At 51.7% G+C, this 18,378-nt stretch overlaps 5 protein-coding genes across 5 annotated transcripts; 4 read left to right on the forward strand and 1 right to left on the reverse strand.

Moving 5' to 3' along the window:
- Positions 1-603: 603 nt before the first annotated feature.
- UCRPA7_7481 (putative pre-rrna processing protein) lies at positions 604-3,183 on the forward strand (the record flags this gene model as incomplete). The annotated part of the gene is made up of 3 exons (XM_007920012.1): positions 604-1,138; positions 1,284-2,246; positions 2,363-3,183. 3 exons carry the CDS (start codon positions 604-606, stop codon positions 3,181-3,183), a joined length of 2,319 nt encoding a protein of 772 aa, XP_007918203.1.
- Positions 3,184-4,678: 1,495 nt separating this feature from the next.
- Positions 4,679-7,070, forward strand: UCRPA7_7482 (putative duf726 domain-containing protein; the record flags this gene model as incomplete). The annotated part of the gene is made up of 4 exons (XM_007920013.1): positions 4,679-4,906; positions 5,018-5,210; positions 5,382-6,158; positions 6,364-7,070. 4 exons carry the CDS (start codon positions 4,679-4,681, stop codon positions 7,068-7,070), a joined length of 1,905 nt encoding a protein of 634 aa, XP_007918204.1.
- A 4,104-nt stretch (positions 7,071-11,174) lies between these two features.
- On the forward strand, positions 11,175-14,099 carry UCRPA7_7484 (putative ribosomal rna-processing protein 12 protein; the record flags this gene model as incomplete). The annotated part of the gene is made up of 1 exon (XM_007920014.1): positions 11,175-14,099. One exon carries the CDS (start codon positions 11,175-11,177, stop codon positions 14,097-14,099), a length of 2,925 nt encoding a protein of 974 aa, XP_007918205.1.
- Positions 14,100-14,563: 464 nt separating this feature from the next.
- On the reverse strand, positions 14,564-15,154 carry UCRPA7_7485 (putative vesicle transport v-snare protein; the record flags this gene model as incomplete). Its single annotated transcript, XM_007920015.1, has 1 exon — positions 14,564-15,154. The coding sequence occupies one exon, from the start codon at positions 15,152-15,154 to the stop codon at positions 14,564-14,566; it is 591 nt and encodes a 196-aa protein (XP_007918206.1).
- Positions 15,155-16,333: 1,179 nt separating this feature from the next.
- UCRPA7_7486 (hypothetical protein) lies at positions 16,334-17,571 on the forward strand (the record flags this gene model as incomplete). Its single annotated transcript, XM_007920016.1, has 3 exons — positions 16,334-16,356; positions 16,897-17,093; positions 17,156-17,571. 3 exons carry the CDS (start codon positions 16,334-16,336, stop codon positions 17,569-17,571), a joined length of 636 nt encoding a protein of 211 aa, XP_007918207.1.
- Positions 17,572-18,378: the final 807 nt, after the last annotated feature.

The raw sequence follows: 18,378 nt of genomic DNA on the forward strand, positions 1-18,378 counted from the left end.
CTGAAGTGATGCCGCCTCAAACCGCTTGGCAGAGTCGTGGACGGAACGTCATCATCCATCTCACTCATTCACTCACTTCCTGCCATTCCTGCCTCCTTGAATGACAGGCTTGTCCTCACTTATTGAGGCTTGTCTTCCATCGCAACGTATAGCTATTTGCATATTGCCAAAGCCCATCCATCTGTTACTCTAACGTACTGATCGGGAAACTCGCATTCGCTCAGTGTGTTCAGGCGCCGTCCCGACCACTCTCTGGAGTCTCGGTCGGCCTGGTCATGTCTATCAGACAGCGCTAACTTTCCATTCTCCTTCAAACGCTCATCTGTTCGACTGTACATTGTCAAAACATTCGAAGCAATGACAGACTCCGAAAGATCACCGTTGCTGTCTGCGACAGCGCGGTCCAGATCACCAAACGCCACACCAGACACATCTATTGAATCCACGCCTCTTCTCTCCAGCCAGAATGGAACATCTCGATACGACGGCCAGGTCTCGCCAGAGCCCGTTGGGAGCCCGCGTCCAAGCTCATCTGGCTCGGCGTCCGTGGCTACGCAGACTTCCTCCAAGTCGAGGTCTCGGCGGTGGCCTTCTATCATAGCTATGATCATTCTCGCACTGCTCTCCATTGGGGTCATCTCTGTTGCTTTCGTCGTTCCTGCCGCTGTTGAAGAGTACGCTAAGGAAGCCGCCGTTCTTGAGCCCACCAATTTGTCACTCGAGTCTATCACTGCTGATGGCTTGCGCGCGCGTATTCAAGCCAACTTTCGACTGGATGGATCGAGGGTCAAGAATGATTACGTTAGACGCGTGGGGAGAGTTGCTACCTGGGTCGTGCGGGGGCTGGGGACTGAGAAGACAAAGATCAGTGTGTATCTTCCCGAGTATGACAATACGTTGCTGGGCACCGCGGCTGTTCCACCCCTGGCCATTAGCATCGTGGACGGTCATAATACTGCCGTTGACTTTGTCGCCGATCTCGTCCCCGGAGACGCGGAGGGTATTCGAGCAATTGCAAACGAGTGGCTAGAGGGAAGACTCGGGACACTCCGTGTGCATGGCATCGCCGACATACAGATCAAGTCAGGCATCATTCCCCTCGGCACACATACCGTGTCCGAGTATCTGACATTTGAAGGTCAATACCTCTACCGTTCCTTTGCATCTTTGTATTTTGGAGAAAAATCCATCTTCTAGCTTCAAACAGGAGGACAATATGATGCTACTTGCCCGTCTCTTAATTGTCTTGTGGTAGTTGAGCCATTGACTAATGCGATGTGCAGCCAAGAAATTGCCCGAAGTTCCTGAATACAACATCACCAAGGTCAACTTCCGCGAGACTCCTATCCCCGGTGTTGACAAAAAGGCTATGGCCGCCGACATTTCTCTTACAGCATTCAACAAGTACCCGATCCAGGTAGACGTCCCTGAGCTGGGCTTCGAAGTTCTCGTACCAGATTGTGGGCAGTCAGACCCCTATATCCTTGTTGCTGATGCTGTCACTCGTCCCGTCACCATCCGGCCCCAGTCCGATGTCGTTCTCGATGTCCAGGGTCTGGTCCGAGAATTGCCCGAGTCATTAACACGAGAGTGTCCTGATTCGAAATCATCTCCTTTGGATCTTCTCCTCAAGCAGTACCTCGGTGGTGAGGCGGCTACTGTGTTCGTGCGTGGGAAAAAGCAAAGTGATTCTGAGACACCGGACTGGCTGGGTGAGATCTTGGCCAGCGTCACGGTTCCCGTACCTTTCCCCGGCCGGACATTCGACAATCTCATCCGGAATTTCTCTCTAGCCGATGTTCATTTCACAATGCCGAACCCTCTCGCGGATCCTGATGACCCTGATGCGAACCCTACAGTCTCTGGAGAGATCCAAGTTATTGCAACTTTACCTTCTGAAATGAATTTTGAAATCAACGTGACTGGCATCAGAGCCTCCTCCGATGTCTTTTATCGTGGCAAAAAGTTAGGCGAGCTCAACTTGCGGCGCTTTCAAGCGGCCAACACAACAAAGCTACCAGCTACCGACGAGCACGAGGCAGAGCTGATGATTCAATCGCGTATCAAAAATGCGCCTCTCAACGTGACGGATAGCGACGTTCTAACGGATGTGATCCAAGCGATGTTATTCGGCGGAAAGAAGCTCATTCTAGACATCAAGGCTCGCGTAGATGTCAAGGTCCAAACCGTCCTCGGACAGCTTGTCTTGAAGGATGTTCCCACAGAGGGAAAAATCCCATTAAAACGTCCGTCTTCACTTTGGTAGTGTTAGTCTCCTTAGCTGTCCAGTAGGACTTGCAGCTTGTAGCGAAAAGTCAACTTCCTTTACACATCCCCATGACAGTATGCTGATTGTTCGCAGCTCTTCCACGACAGACCATTGGCAGCTTGCAACCGGAGGTCGGTGCAATCGAGATACTTGACACTGCCTATAAGTCGATAACCTTGCAAGCCCGCGTAAACATCACAAACCCTACACCATACACCGCTCACATCCCCGCCTTCAGCATACACGTTCTTAGCAACGGCTCTCTTGTTGGCGCAGCCACCGCCGAGAACTTAGATGTCATCAAAGGCAAAAACACCAATCTGCTTATCACTGCAAAGTGGAATCCATCAATGGGGGGCGATCGAGGCGAGGAACTAGGCCGAGAGCTCTTATCACAGTATATCTCAGGCCTCAACACGTCCCTCACACTTCGTGCCCATAGGGATAGCATACCCGGCCAGCCGCTTCTCGGAGAGGCTCTATCGAAACTAAATCTCACGGTTGTGGCACCTAAATTACACGTTCCAGGAGGCGACGAAAGTGAAAAGGGACACTTTATCCGCGAAGCAACATTCCATATTTTCTCTTCATCGGCAACATTCACGCTAGTGTCGCCTTTGCAGCACAATACGCTGTATATAGAGCATATAAATGCCACGGCATTCTACAACCGTACCGAATCTGTCGGCAAAATTCTGTACGAATATCCGTTTGCTGCACCACCGGGAGAGTCCCAGACGCCAAGGCTGCCAGTGGAGTGGTCACTTGGATCAGATGGTTATGAGAAAGTCAGAAAGGCGCTCGGCGGGCAATTAAAGCTGGACGCTGCGGCTGTGGTAGGAGTAAGGCTGGGCAACTGGAAAGAAACTGTATGGTATGAGGGCAGGGGTATTGGTGCCAAGGTGAGGCTATGACACATATCAGTGGTCATGTAGTCTATTCGTTTCACCGGGCGTATTCGGCGTTGGCGTCAAGAGGAACTTAGTGCTGTAATAGAGGTCGAAATCCGAAATAAGAAATACCGCAAAGCCATGCAGTTCAGTTGAAGTTGTATTATCTCAGGCTACAGTAACTATGAGACGGCCTTGATCCAGTGGCATGCACATTTTGTCATGGACCTACGGGAATTTTATAAGATCTAAAGTTGCTCGACGAAATATGCGACTTGCTGCTGCTACGTTACCCTGTGCTTTGACTCAGCGCCGTTGGCAACTTCAACGTGCAGTCGACTCTACCATATTAACAACCCACTTTACCGGGAGCTCGTGAAGTGTCCCTTTTACATAGATGGGTGCTACGGGATTATACAGTATTGCTCATTCTCTTATTCTGTCACTCTGCTGTTGAGACACGGCCTTCTTTCTGATTGTGAGACGAATCAAAATTTACAAATCCACTCATTGAGTAGCTAGCCACAGCACACGTTCAAGATAACTTCAAGGAGTTCATACACTCCATTCCAAGAAGGTGATCTCCAGGGCACGGCCCAATGTGTGTCCACAGAAGGCTTATTATATGATCAACATGAAAGGTGGATAAATCGATGAACAAAGAGAGCTCAGAATCATACTGTTTCAAGTAAATCACAAACAGACATCACACGCGCAATGTGCGTTAAGTAGGGCCTCAATACCTACATCTACATTTCCTCTGATACCTGGTCATTGCAAGTACTGGTTGAAAGACATATCAGAGCCTTACTGTATGGTTGAGCTGCAGATACCCGGACCATGTCATGGACACCCCACCCAGGTGCTGCTTTGCAGCTGTTGCACAGCACCGGCAATTGCTCGTCTGTTCTTTGCCCGACCTCATGCATGGCTGTTGCCAGAGACCTGTCACTTCGGATGGACACAGGGCAATGAACCAAACAGGCCTCTCCGCAGCCATGTGACATGTCCTGAACAAGGTGGACTAAGAGTGAACAAACAGTCAAACAGGCCACACCCATCTCTATTGACACCACACTGGGAATAAATCAAGGTCAAGTTAACTATTGAGCCTTTGCCCCTTCCTGTCTAAGTTGAGGTAGACTGGAAAGAGAGAAAGGTCAGCGCTTTAGAGGGCAGCGAGTGACTGCCCTCATAGCTTCAAAAAGACTCGTGGCAAGAAGACGACTCATAGCTCCTTCCCGAGTCGACAAACCAAGCTGGTGGTATCCACCTGCCTCCTTATCTAGGTTGATCCTACCTGGCCGCTCCTAGCAAGATGGAGGCCATCTCCAGGAAAGAAGCAAAGGAGCCTCCAGACGCCCATCTGCTGCACCACGGCGCAAATGCTCCTCCATCACCTCCACCGTCACCCAAGCCTGCTCCTGGTGCTCCTCCTCCTATACTCTCAGCTCAGCAACCACCTCCATCTGAGCCTCCTTTGACCTCTGACAACACCATCGCTGAGACCACTTCAACCATGGCACCCGGCGGAGGCAGCCGACGACCTCCCCCTAGAAGGGAGGCGGACCTGAGCGTGGTGCTCACCATGCCCCAAAAGACCGACCTCATCACACTTGTGACCGCCATTATGGAGAATATGCAAGCCAAGGTGATTGAGACCTTTCAGTATTGTGGAACTGAGCTGGCGAGGAGCCAGACCAGTGTCAAGATTTGGGTCTACACCCCGGAGATGGTGAGCCAGAAGGTGAGTCTCACATGGGTCTATCTTGAGCTGACTCCCTCCCATTTCGACCCATGCGTCTAGTATGGGGCCACAGTGAGGCTATCACGCTGCTAACCCATCGCTAATACCCAGGCTGCCCCTGAGGCTATGAGCCCGTCCATGGCAGAACTCAAGAAGGACACATTGGCTGCATTCAAGAAGTGGCAGACTCATGTCATGAGAAAGCTCAATGAAATCACCGTCGTCGTCAACAGCAATCCTACACAGCAACGTCAGAGTGGCCCGTCTCGAGGCGGCGCGCTCAACCAGCGAGGCAATCATCATGGTAAGTCAAGCATGCACCTTTGCCTACTGAGACCCCAAGTCATCTTCGTCATCTTACAGGGATTCAATGCCCATCCGACGAGAAGTAGCCTGTGTCTTCGACGAAGATTGCAAATATCCCAGGCCAGCCAACCGTCGGTATCTGCTTAAAGAAGCTGACCAAATACATCAGGGACATTCGGGACCAGGAAAGCGTTTACCGAGGCTATTCCCACCGGATCAAAGCTCTATTCACCACTACCGACGTCCTTGTCCAGTCTTCAGATAGACAAGAGAAAGCTTCTCCTCCGTGCCCTTCTGCTCCAGACCTTGTCAATCGATCACTACGCCTCGTACTCTCGAATCATGATGCTCCATGTTACATCCTCCCTACGCCTCCCAGTGCACATCCTTGCCGAGGATGAGGCACGAGTCGCCAAGATCATGTCCAAGGTACAGAAAGAAACGTTTGTCGAGGAGGTTCCTCGTCCTCGATCTGAAGAGCCTAGGAATTCTCGAAGATGGAAATCCGCCGTGGGTGGGAGCGGCGCTCCCGGATCCAGCAGCCTCGTAGCGCCTCTCGTTGCTGCGGGAATTGGAATTGTGCCCGGCGGTGGACCAACAATGGGACCAGCAACCATTGCTGGCCTCCTTGGCCCGGTAGCTGACAGTTGCATGTGTCTCGGTACTGTTTTCGGCATCTACTATGCAAATAAGGCGACTGGCAAGATGTTAGACATCTTCACCAAGGATGTCCAAGACTTCGCTTTCATCCCCCTATTTGGTGAAACTGGATCCGAATACCGAGATGCCAAGGATGTTTCCCCAGATAACCGAAGACTGCGAGTTGTGCTTGGGATCAATGGGTGGACAACCGAGAACGAAGACATTACACAACCCTGGCAGGCACTAGGCAATCAGAGCGAGGTGTTCGCGTTCAGATGGGACAGCGAAGCGCTTTTGAAGATCGGTACGTCTCTCGAGACGGTGGCCAAGAGTGCCGCATGGTTGAGTGCCAAGGGGGATATGGCTGGACGATCGAGTATTTCCCCCAATTTCTAGTTTCTTCCTCGCCTTGTTGATCCAGGCTTGCTTTTTCATGGACATTCTCGTAACCCAATGCCCCAACTACTCTGCTGCAAAGGATTACGGCTAGAGCACTAACAAGTATACAGTCATCGATACCCTCAAGCAGGCAACATGGCCCGTTACATTGATGAAAGTCAGCAAACTTCTCGATAATCCATGGTGTGTCGGTATTGTCCGCGCAGACAAGGCGGGTGCGACGCTTGCCGATGCCATTTTAGCCAAGTTACATGGCGAGCGCGGGATCACCTTGATTGGGTTCGGCCTTGCTGCACGGGTCATTTATACATGCTTAATGAATTTGGCGGAGCGACGAGTGTTCACCCTTGTGGACTCTGCAATTCTAATAGGGGGCCCGATTCCTTCGGAGGGTAACGTCTGGGTGTCGATGAAGAGCGTAACAGCAGGTCGTCTCGTGAATGTCTATTCCGAGAATGATACATTGCTAGGCTTCATGTATCGAACAGGGAGCCACCAATTCGGAGTTGCGGGCTTGCAGCCCGTTGATGGAGCGAAGGGCGTGGAGAACGTAGATGTGAGCGACTTGATCAGGGATCACTCGCGATATCAGAAGCTGATGGGGACCATTCTGAAGCGCGTAGGTTGGGATGACCTGAACCCGGCGCAGTTGGCAAGAGAGGAACATTCCCTTGCACTTTTCGACAAGCAGTCGCAGCTCATTGCAGGTGCGAACAAAGAAAATATCCCGACTCGAAGAGGCCAACGACAGAGGAATGAACCGGGTGGCCGTGACGCACGAGGACAAAAGGGGAAGATGGGCAAATTGCCCATCTGATGGAAGGGAGTATCTTTTTCTTGCTATGAACCACGACTTATGAGAACAAGGGAACGATCAGAGCGTATGGATCAAGGCATTGCTCCGCATATGCATTAGCAACCTCGATGGGGATCATGCAGGCTGCACTTTCAGCAAACTGCCCCGGACATCCGGGCCATCCCTTATTCGATCGGGGTTTTCGCGCCACTCATCTACACATTGCTCGGAACGTAGCCTGCATGCCGCGAATCCAAAGATATCGACGTATCTCAGGGTGCTGTGTGTGACATCTGTGAACAGCTGTGAACGGAGGTCCTTCGTTATCAGTGGTTGAGGCGACATCTCAGTCTTTCCCACTCTTGACAACAAAGTACTTGCCAGCTTTCCGTGATGCCGTGCCGAGGACATCCCAACCACCGGCATCGACGTTCTCACTCTTCTTTTGTCTCCGGGGTCGCCTGCTATGCCCAAATATTGTCTCCTCCGAGAGCGCCACTGATACCTGCTCAACACCAATCGTACCCTCACGAAGACCTTCTTCTGTCTCATCGCGAATTGACCTCAAGGGTGACAGGCTTACAGTGTTGACTGCTTGAATATCCCTGACGAAGTGCAACTGCGACTGCAGAATATCAATCATCTGCTTCTCCTCCTCTGGCGATTTTGGTAAGGGTAGAGCAGAGAGCCGTAGAAGGTGATGCAGTTGTTTTGAGGATATTTCTTCTTTTGAAGAGGTAGAATTGTCGGGCAGCAGTGATCTTGCCGACCACGTTGGCTTGGCAAGTATCTCCGAGATGTTTTGAGATTTGCGGATGCTCGCGGCTCCTGTTCGACTTCCTGGTGGCTGAACGGCTGTTGAATACAGCCTCCGTGGCTGTCGTGCACAGATGCATGAAAAGCTTTGCTGTCTGCGTGCTGCCACAGCATGCTTGCCCGGTGATAAGGTCTTCATTGCGTATAGCGCTTTTGATCCAGGACCATGTACGGTCCAGGACATTGCCAAGGAGAAGCTGATGGCGATGATCGTACAGGTAGTCGAATTTGGATTTCAAGAACGCTGTTGGCCTTATAACGAGATCAAAGTATTGTGACACTGAAGTTCTCGAATGACGTTGTTGAACCTCTGTAACTTATCATGTTCCAGATTCTCATAATAATAAGAATAAAATCCTTCCCAAGACTTCGAGTCCCGTGTTCATTATATTAATCCATGTTATGGTGGCTGTACATGAGGTGTTGATGAAACTTATGTGTCTTTAGTGAGCCGAGCTCGGTATTAATGAGCATCCACTTCAGGTAGACTCGAGCACGAGGTCGAGCTTGTTGGTGTGGGGTGCCTTATGCCTTAGGCCATCATGGCTGATGACAGGAGCGGCTGGCGGTGTTCGTCATACCTTGCCGCAGCGGACACGGTTGATGGGCACCCAAGTCGCTCTGTGACAGCGCCCCCGCTGTGGCCCCATTCCCCCCCCACCTAGGTTCGGTGCAGGCGCAGGATAACGACAACTCACCTCTACATCTACACTACGCAATCCACAACACCAACTAGTTACCACGCCGCCCTACCCTGTCGCATGGTTTCCGGCTCCTCGAAATCATCGTAAATAACCTTCGATCTAGATTTCATCATCAAGAAGATGGCTCAGGATCCCCGAGCCTTGCTTCAGAAGGTACACCCCGCCGCCCCATGGTCTCGAGACAACAACGGTCGCTGATGGTTTTTGTAGGCAGACAAGGCACTGCAAGGTGCATCTGGCGGTTTCAGCTTCTTTGGCGGCCGCGAAGACAAATACCAGAATGCCGCAGACTTGTATATCCAGGCTGCCAACGCCTTCAGGATGCAGAAGTCAAGTAGGTCGTCGCATTATCTAACCTGTCATCACAATCTTGCTAATACCATGGCAAGATCGCGAAGCCGGTCAAGCTTTCGAGAAGGCGGCACAGATTCAAACCAAGAACCTGAACGAACCCGACGATGCTGCAAACACTCTGGTCGACGCATTCAAGGTCTACCGCAAAGAGAGCCCCCAGGAAGCAGTGAAGTGCCTCGACTTTGCCATCAATCAATACTGCACCAAGGGCAACTTCCGAAGAGCTGCATCTCACAAGGAGAGCTTGGGTGAACTATATGAGGTCGAGCTGGGCGATATGAAGGGTGCTCTGGCCGCTTACGAGGCTTCTGCTGGATGGTATGAAGGCGATGGTGCCACGGCGTACGTAGACCCTCTCCTTCTCGTTTCAATCTGCGACATGCTAATCGGATGCCATCAGACTGGCGAACAAGCTCTGGCTGAAGGTGGCAGACATTGCCGCTCTTGACGGAGACTATTACAAGGCCATAGAGAACTACGAAAAGGTTGCCCAGGCGTCCATCAGCAACAACCTTATGAGGTACTCAGTGAAGGAGTATTTCCTCAAAGCAGGCATCTGCCACCTAGCCACAGGAGACCAGGTGTCTACGGAGCGGGCTCTCGACAAGTACAGGGATATGGATCCGACTTTCGCCAGTCAAAGAGAACATCAACTGCTAGTAGACGTTCTTGGGGCTGTCCAGGAAGGCGATCAGGAGAAGTTCGCTGACAAGCTGTACGCCTATGATCAGATGAGCAAGTTGGATAAGTGGAAGACGACGATTCTGTTAAGAATCAAGGGCCAGATCGAGGAGGCTGACAACGAGTTTTCATAAACGTAAGCTGGGTGTCTCTCTGTCCATAGATGATGGCGTTCTGGTTTGGGATATGTTTGAGATTCGTCGCAACACGCACTCATTGTACGCAAGGTACATAGCCTTCCCTACTGCGGTAGGCGGCCCGCAATACTCGGAACACTCTGGGCTTGTGGAGCATTGGAATCGACACAGCGTCTGACTTAACTCATCCATCGAATGAATAAAGTGACTTTTCAATTTTCCTGCAGTTTACTCAGCTATTGATTTCTTCTTACTTGGCAGACAACAGTACGCACTACTGAACCATCTCTTCATAATGCTCAAGCTGCCAGAGCCGTCTTAGAATTGCGGGTGATGTCCGTGCTTCTCTAAGGTAGCTAGGTAGGTATGAGGCGGTCACATATCGGGAGCATCTAGTGCAGCTGAGTCATCCATCTTATCAGTCCCGATAAGCACCACCCCACACCAAAATTCTTTAATTTTCTTAACTTTTTCTTGGTGCCTCGATCTGCCAGTGAGTTGTTGTCCATGTCCCAAGATACCTCTTGAAGTGGTCTTTCAAGATGGCGACCCCAACCCTCACAGAGAAGCTCGACAAAATACGGTCACCGAATTTGCAAAGCCAACAGCAGGTATGGCTTTTATTGCCAATTTCTCTCCAATTTCCGCATGCGCATCTGATGAAGGACGTCTTCTAACGCTCGTGAATCTAGACGGCGGTTGTGTTACAGGCGGTTGATGCGACCCTCAAGGAGCAGAGCTCAGAGCCCACTCCGACAGCCTATTTTGCGGCACTCCTTGCACTTCTTGGCCAGGCGTCTTCAAATGGTGCTGGTAATCAGGGCCTTACGACTTCAATTGTCTATCTTCTCGATGTTGTCACACCTTTCGCTCCTCAACCCCTCCTCCGAGCCAAATTCACACAGATTCTATCGCTCCTAGCGCCAGTAGTCTCACAACCCGACGCCGACGCTCCTCTACTGAGACCATCGATCGGATGTTTGGAGAGCCTGCTTCTTGCGCAGGACTCGGCAGCATGGGAGCTATCTGCGGCTCAGATCGGTCCGAGGCGGGCAGTTGCCGGGTTGTTGAATCTTTCCCTAGAGCACCGGCCAAAGGTGCGTAAGAGGGCCCAGGAAGCACTCAGAAAGATCCTCAAAAACCCGCCGCCATCACCCTCCCTAGATCATCCTGCCGCAGACATGTGCGCAGAGACAGCCATGCGGACCCTTGCCGAGATAGCGGACACGGCAAGTCGCTCGCGAAAAGAGAAAAAGAGTTCAGAGCCAACACACGATCCGAATACACTCCATGCGCTGCAGTTGATCAAGACAGTCGCTGGGGCAAGTGGGGGTTGGCCCAGCAAGAAGATTGAGCCATTGTGCGAGCTCTTACTCGGCATTGCCCGCAGCGGCAACGAGCACATGTCTATTGCTGTTTTTGACATCTTCGAAATGATTTTTGAAGGCTTGGCTGATGACCTTGCTTCATCCAAGCTACCGCGCGTCCTGGAGATAATTTCTGAGTTACGGCCGGCCCCGAACGACACCCAGCTGCTTCCCCCCTGGATTGCAATCTTGTCGAGGGGTTACGATGTCTCCGCACAAGTCGAACCGGAAGATACCTTCCAGAAGCTGCCGGAGTTGTTCACGATGGTTTCCCAGTTTCTTGAGTCCCCGGCACATAATATCAGGATATCAGCATCAGAATGTTTGGTGTCTTTCTTAGCGAACTGCATTCCAGCACAGGTGATTTTAGAGCCATCAATTTACGACGAAAAGATTCTCGAGAAACTTGTCAAAGTAGTAGAGGGTCTTCTTAGTGTCAAATACCAAGGCGCCTGGATGGAGACATTCAACGTCCTAGGGGCGATGTATGACTCGCTCAGATGGAGAGCCTTCCCGTTCCTGGTCGATGTTACCAAGTCTATTGGTGATATGAGGAGCAACGAATCATTTGCAGGCAAGAAAGAGGCAGATGAGGTGCTTGGTAAAGCTATCCGAGCCATGGGCCCCGAGGCTGTATTGGATGTTCTACCTCTAAATTTAGCTCGACCAAAGAAGGGTCAGCCCGGCCGCGCTTGGATGTTGCCATTGCTGCGAGACTACACAGCCAACACCAACCTGGGCCATTTCCGGACCGAATTCGTTCCTTTGAGTGAGGTTATGTTTCAGAGGGTCCTTGACCATGGTACAAATGACAAAACGATGGAAGTGAAAATCTACGAAACTGTGGTTCACCAGGTTTGGTCTATCCTCCCGGGATATTGCGACCTTCCGCTTGATCTTCAAGAATCATTTGACCAAGGGTTTGCAGAACTTCTCGCAAACCTGCTATATCAACAAGTGGATCTGAGGCTTGATGTTTGTCGAGCCTTGAAAGCTTTGGTTGACTCGAACCAGGCGATAGCTTCCATAGAGGAAGACGATGATCTACTACTGCAAAGCCGAGTCACGAAAGAGCAGGCACAGAAGAATCTAGACTACCTTGGCACCTTTGCAGGCAACTTCCTAGCCGTTCTCTTCAATGTTTACGGACAGACACTTCCGCACTCCAGGGGCATGATTTTACAGACCATCAACGCTTATCTCAGCGTCACACCAGCCAAGGAGCTTACAGAGACGTTTGACCGGGTATGCAAGATGCTCGAGTCCTCTCTGCAGGACGCCGCCGCCCAGCCAGAGAAAACAGACGGCCCCAAGGGAGGCGAGAAACTTCCATCTACTGCACAAACCCTCATGGATCTTGTTATCACTCTTTCTGCATATCTCCCTAGAGAAAGCTTCGCTACCTTGTTTGAGATAGCGTCACTCATCGTTGTGAAGAATGACGACGCTCAGCTGCAGAAAAAGGCATACAAGATCATTCCTCGCCTTGCGGAATCACCAGCGGGAGAGGCAGCGCTGCGCGAGAGACACGACGAGTTACAAAATCTGCTGCTGTCGAGCGCAGAGACCGTATCGGCACCGGCACGACGTGAACGTCTGGCAGCGATTGCGGCATTGATTCCCTTCCTACCAGACACCTCTCTGCACTTCATCCCGTCCATCCTCTCGGAAGTTGTCATCGGCTGCAAAGAACAAAACGAACGTGCCAGGACCACCGCATTTGATTTGCTCGTTTTACTTGGCCAGAAAATGTCCGCCGCTGACGGTGCGGTGATTGACAATAGCAAAGTTCCACATATGCCCAAGGATGCGCCATCGGTAGCTGCAAGCATTGAAGAATACTTCACCATGGTGAGCGCCGGATTGGCGGGGAGTACACCGCACATGATCTCGGCCTCTATCACGGCAATTTCTCGGGTCTTGTACGAGTTTCAAGGATCGCTGAGTCCGCAAACGCTCAGCGACCTCGTTCAAACAATGGATCTCTTTTTGACGTCAAACAATCGAGAGATTGTCAAGAGTGTCTTGGGTTTTGTAAAGGTCTCTGTCATCAGTCTGCCAACCGAGTTGATGCAACCTCGGCTTGCTTCCATGATTCCCAATCTCATGGTATGGAGCCATGAACACAAGGGTCATTTCCGTGCCAAGGTCAAGCACATTCTTGAGCGGATGGTCCGTCGTTTTGGCTATGATGTCGTCCATAAGAATTGTCCCGAAGAGGACCGAAAACTGATTACCAATATCCGAAAGACTAAGGAGCGCAGCAAGAAGCGCAAGGAAGCGGCCAAGGAGGCTGGCGAGGAAGATGACGACGACGAGGGGCAGAAGAGACAAGGCGGCCGCTTCGAAAGCGAGTACGATCAGGCCCTATACAGTAGCAGTGAATCCGATGGATCAGATGATTCTGATCAGGAGATAATCGGAAAGTCAAAGAGGGGCAAGCGCAAGGAGGGCAATACATACATTGTTGAGGACGAAGACGAACCGCTGGATCTCTTGGATCGCAGGGCATTGGGCAACATCTCAACCACCAAGCCGGTCAAGTTGCGAAAGCCGACCAAGACAAAAGCCAAGGTTGATATGGATGGAAGACTGGTTCTTGGCCAGCAGGCCGATGATGGGGCTATGGACTTGGATACCGGCAACGGAGAGGAGAGTGGTGTTGGCGCCTATGTGGCCGCGCTTAAGGGCAAGGATGTTCCAAAGAAGGGTCTGCGGGGGAAGCTCAAGTGGTCCAATAAACGGAGCCAAGACGATGATGACGATGAAGACATGGATGTGGACGAGGCTGGCGCTGCTGCTGCGCTAGCTGCGAAGGCTGGTCGTGGAAACCGCTTCAATGCCAGAGGCCGTGGCACGGGTCGTCCTCGTGCGGGCGGCAGGTCTGGAAGAGGAGGCATTGCCTCTGGCAGAAGAGCTCTCGGTGAAGACAAGCGACGCGGTCCACCTTCAGGAGGCAGAGTCAAGAAGTTCAGGAAGGGCAGAAATTAGACGGCATCATAGGGCACGTTTAGGCGTTTAGGCATTTGTTCATTTCTTGATTTGTACTGAGAATGACCCGGGACTTTGCGTTCATCCTCACGATACGACAAAAGATGCTTGGCATGGACGCAAAAGATAGAGAGACTGGCTCGTGTCCAGAATTGATATTATGAACTTGCAAATGCCTCTGATGTCATGCAGACTTAATGAACAAGTAAGATCGGATATGTAGAGCTAAGCAGTTCTTGCAGTAAACGATAGATATCGGGACACAACGCCTCAACCAATGGATTAAACCCCAACTCCAAGCCAAGCGAGCGCTCCGTGTTCATCTGAACTTGCTAACAATGACGGCGATGATAAGTAAAACAAGAACGGTGATGATGGCGATGGTGATCACCCGATTCGTAGCCATCCTGCAGGGTATGATTAGAACTTCATCTGTACTAGAGCGAGGAGCCTGAAAGGGTGCTTTACCTACGTGCCATGCCCCTCAGAGTCTTGACACTCCGATCAACATAGCCTTCGCTTTCGAGCAGGATGTCTGACGTGTGCTGGATGGTCTCCCTCTGCCGATGGAGGTCCGCGAGGGTGCTGGCACCGATGGCCTCGGTCTCGTTCGCAAGGGCCTGACTGTTCTTCAGACGCTGGGTGCTCCGATCCAGGCGGTCTGAGCCTCGCAGCAGCTGCTGCCGTTGCTCGAGCTGCACATCGCTCGGGTTATCCGAGTAGCGGCTGCCGAAGAGGGCCGAGCGGTCATCGGCGAGGCCTCTGAGTTTTCGCTTGTATCCATCGACATCGGTCTCGTAGTTGCGGAATCGCTGGTTGACCCGGGTGCGTGTGGCGGAGGGAATGTTCTGCTTCTCGAGGCGCATCTGTCCCAGCAGCTCGTCGGCCTCCTCGAGGGCTCTCTCGGCTTGGCTGATGGCGGCCTTGCGCGGCTCGCCTGCAAGCTCGGGGATCTGGTCCAGCTTCTGGGTCAGATCTGCCTGGACGAGCTTGAACTCGGCCTCATAGCTGCTGAAGAGCTCAGAGCCAGCATCGGTGTCTAGGGGGTTGGACATGATGGATGGAGATGGTGCCGCGGAGGCGGGTGCGGCCTTGCCGGACTTTGGAGGGCGTTCCCGAAAGCAGGTTCGCTTGTCGATGGCCGAAGATAGTGGCCAGGCACAGATGTCTGGTACAGCGGTCGAGGAGCAGGGCGGGGATAGTGTGGTGGTCGTGGAGTCGATGGTCGGTGGAATAGTTGTTCAGTCGAGAATGGGTATCATCAAGTCATTGGATCAAGGTGGAGGGAGGGTGCGAATGATGTTGCCTTCCAAGGTTGCCGTTGAGTGTGGCTTCGACCAATCACGTACAATCCCAATCGTTGGAGGCGGGTGCATCTTAGTGGAGCCCAGGGGCACCAGATACACGCATGCGGCAAGCGGTGCAAGCTGGCAATATCATCACCGCCACTATACTGCTGGTGGCTTTTTCTGCCTCTCTCATTCCTCTCTCTTTTTCCTTTTTTATTACAGAAAGTTGAAATCCCGGATACGCAGTAATAGGCTCAGCGCGCCCAAATCTTTCCCCCATGCGCGTTGAGTTGTATTAGCCGGGCAGAGTGAATCGGTGCTTCTAAGAATTTCATACTCGCTGCAATGAATATGGGATCCCGTTAGGCCTCTACATTTTGATTGATTTGATGAGAAGGACGACTTCCTGCTTCACCTTGCCTGTTGAGGTTGGGGAGCGCCCTATCCAGCATGTGATGTTACCTGGAGAGGCCTCTTCCACCTCTTTTTTGACAATATCGAAACTGTATGATGAAGTATAGTGAAGGTAATACCAGAGTGCCCCTGGGTTCTGGCCATCCCGATCAGTGCCCTTGTGTTTTTCACTTGAGTATGCGTACTGTACTAGCGCCGGTGCCGGTGCCGGTGCCGGTGCCAATGCGTGCGTCTCAACCCCTGTCGATTACGACTCTTAGGCCCATACGTCTCGGATCGCAGTGTCAAGCAACTTCAGATCTAAGTGTCACCGAAGTCACACCTGGCATGGATTATTTCTCAGAGAGCTCCAATGGCTACCTCCATCTACCCTCTTCTTCCCTCTCTGCCACCCTCCCCCAAGTGGCTCGCCGTTTGTTCACTTCTACAGCATCATAGTATATTTGTTCTGTCTCCCAACCCATAGCATCTTAGCGCCATCCCGTTGTTAAAGTTCGGGTTTGCAGTGACGAGCACACTTTAAGGTACGCCATGGCCGAGGAGCAAGAACCAATGTGAGTTGACATTTGCAAGTGTCTCACCTGCAACCAGACACCTCACAGGCCTGCCCGCTACCACCCACAAATTACCTACCTAGATACATAGTCATAGGCCCCAACCATCTACATGTACTTACTGCATACAAATCGTATCTCTACAAGTCACTGAAGCGTTCAGAGAATGGCCGTGACAGGCAAGCTGGGTCCTTCATCTGTCTTGTCCCGGCACTGAGCTGTCATTCCCTACTATGTCCACCATGTAGCACAGTCAACTCATCCGTTGTGGCTTCTTCCCGCATCCCGCCGACTCCCCCATTCCATTCCATGTCGTACCGGCACCTGTTTGCGCCAGCTGGCCCGCTCTCCTAGTGAACTCAAAAAAGAAAGTCATGAAAGCTCTGGCTGTATGTACAGCTGGTGATTAGTTAGTTCTCCTGCTGCCGCCCGCTCAAATCTTCAGACTTGTTTTGTTGAAGTGCTTTCTTTTGTCCTCTCTTACTCTATTCCTGCCCTTGCATCTTATCAAATGACATCGACAATTGACCTTTCTACCAGGAAACGGGTCGCCATCGTTGGCAGTGGTTGTTCTGGCCTAGCCGCGCTCTGGGCCCTCAACAGGACACATCATGACGTCTATCTCTATGAGGCTGCCGGGCGTCTCGGTGGTCACACCAACACAGTCAAGTGGACTCGTGGGAAATACACCACGATGGTCGACACGGGCTTCATTGTCCTGAACACTGCTACCTACCGTCAGTGCGCAAGCTCACCCGCCGTTCTATCAAGAGACCTCACTCACTAACATATATTCCAGCCAACTTCATCAACTTTCTCAAAAAAGTCGATGTCCCCACAACGCCAACGGCAATGACATTTGGGATCTCTCGAGATCACGGCGTGCTTGAATGGGCCGGCTCAAGCATCGACGCTCTGTTTTGCCAGAGACGAAACCTCTTCTCGCCGAGAATGTGGCGTATGGTCTTTGACATTGTCCGCTTCAATCAATTTGCTCTAGATTTGTTAGTTGATGACGACTTGGGAACCACAGGGGCTTTGTCTGAGAAGTCATTCACTCCTGAGGAGACTATCGGCCAATATCTAGCTCGAGAGGGCTACTCGGATGCATTCCGAGATGACTACCTCATCCCCATGACGGCTTGTGTATGGAGCACAGGTCCCGACAAATGCGCTCTGGAGTTTCCCGCTGTGACCCTGGTTCGGTTCCTGTAAAACAATTACTTGCCTGTTTGCATGTGCGCCAAGGCTAACGCACTCGCAGTTGGAACCATCATCTGTTATCCACAGTTGCAGCACGTCCAGACTGGCTCACGGTCAAGGACGGCGCACAAGCGTATATAGACGCAGTGATGCGCGGCTTCCCAAAGAATCATCTGTTTCTCAACACGCCTGTCAAGTCGGTGACCAATGAGAAGAATGGGCAGGTTCGACTCCACCTAGAAGGAGGAAAATCTGAGATTTACGACCATGTGATATTGGCGACTCACGGGAACCAAGCATACTCGATCATTCAGGATTCTGCCACCGAGTATGAGAAGTCCATCATGTCCTCGTTTCATACGTCCGAGAATACTGCAGTGCTACACTCGGATCTTTCGCTCATGCCGGAATCACGAAAGGCCTGGTCCAGTTGGAATTACTTGACTCTCTCGTCGCAGCAGACGGGTAGAAACAAAGTTGATCAAGTATCCCTGACATACAATATGAACATTCTTCAGCATGTTCCGCAGGAGACGTTCGGCGATGTTCTCGTTACGCTCAACCCGTTACACGAGCCGAAGAAGGAGACTGTACAGGGGAGGTATTCATACGCTCATCCGCTTTACAACGCCGCAGCCGTTCGAGCACAGGGACTACTTCCTCGGATCCAAAATACCCGAGGTATAAGCTACGCCGGCGCATGGACAAAGTATGGGTTCCACGAGGATGGCTTTAGCAGTGGTCTTCATGTTGCCACGGAGCATCTTGGAGCCAAGTTGCCATTCGAGGTTGTTGATTCCACGTTTAGTAGAGGGAGGC

Source organism: Phaeoacremonium minimum, assembly GCF_000392275.1.
Source record: "Phaeoacremonium minimum UCRPA7 unplaced genomic scaffold PA7_03_scaffold_534, whole genome shotgun sequence".
In the NCBI taxonomy this organism is placed as follows: Eukaryota; Fungi; Ascomycota; class Sordariomycetes; order Togniniales; family Togniniaceae; genus Phaeoacremonium; species Phaeoacremonium minimum.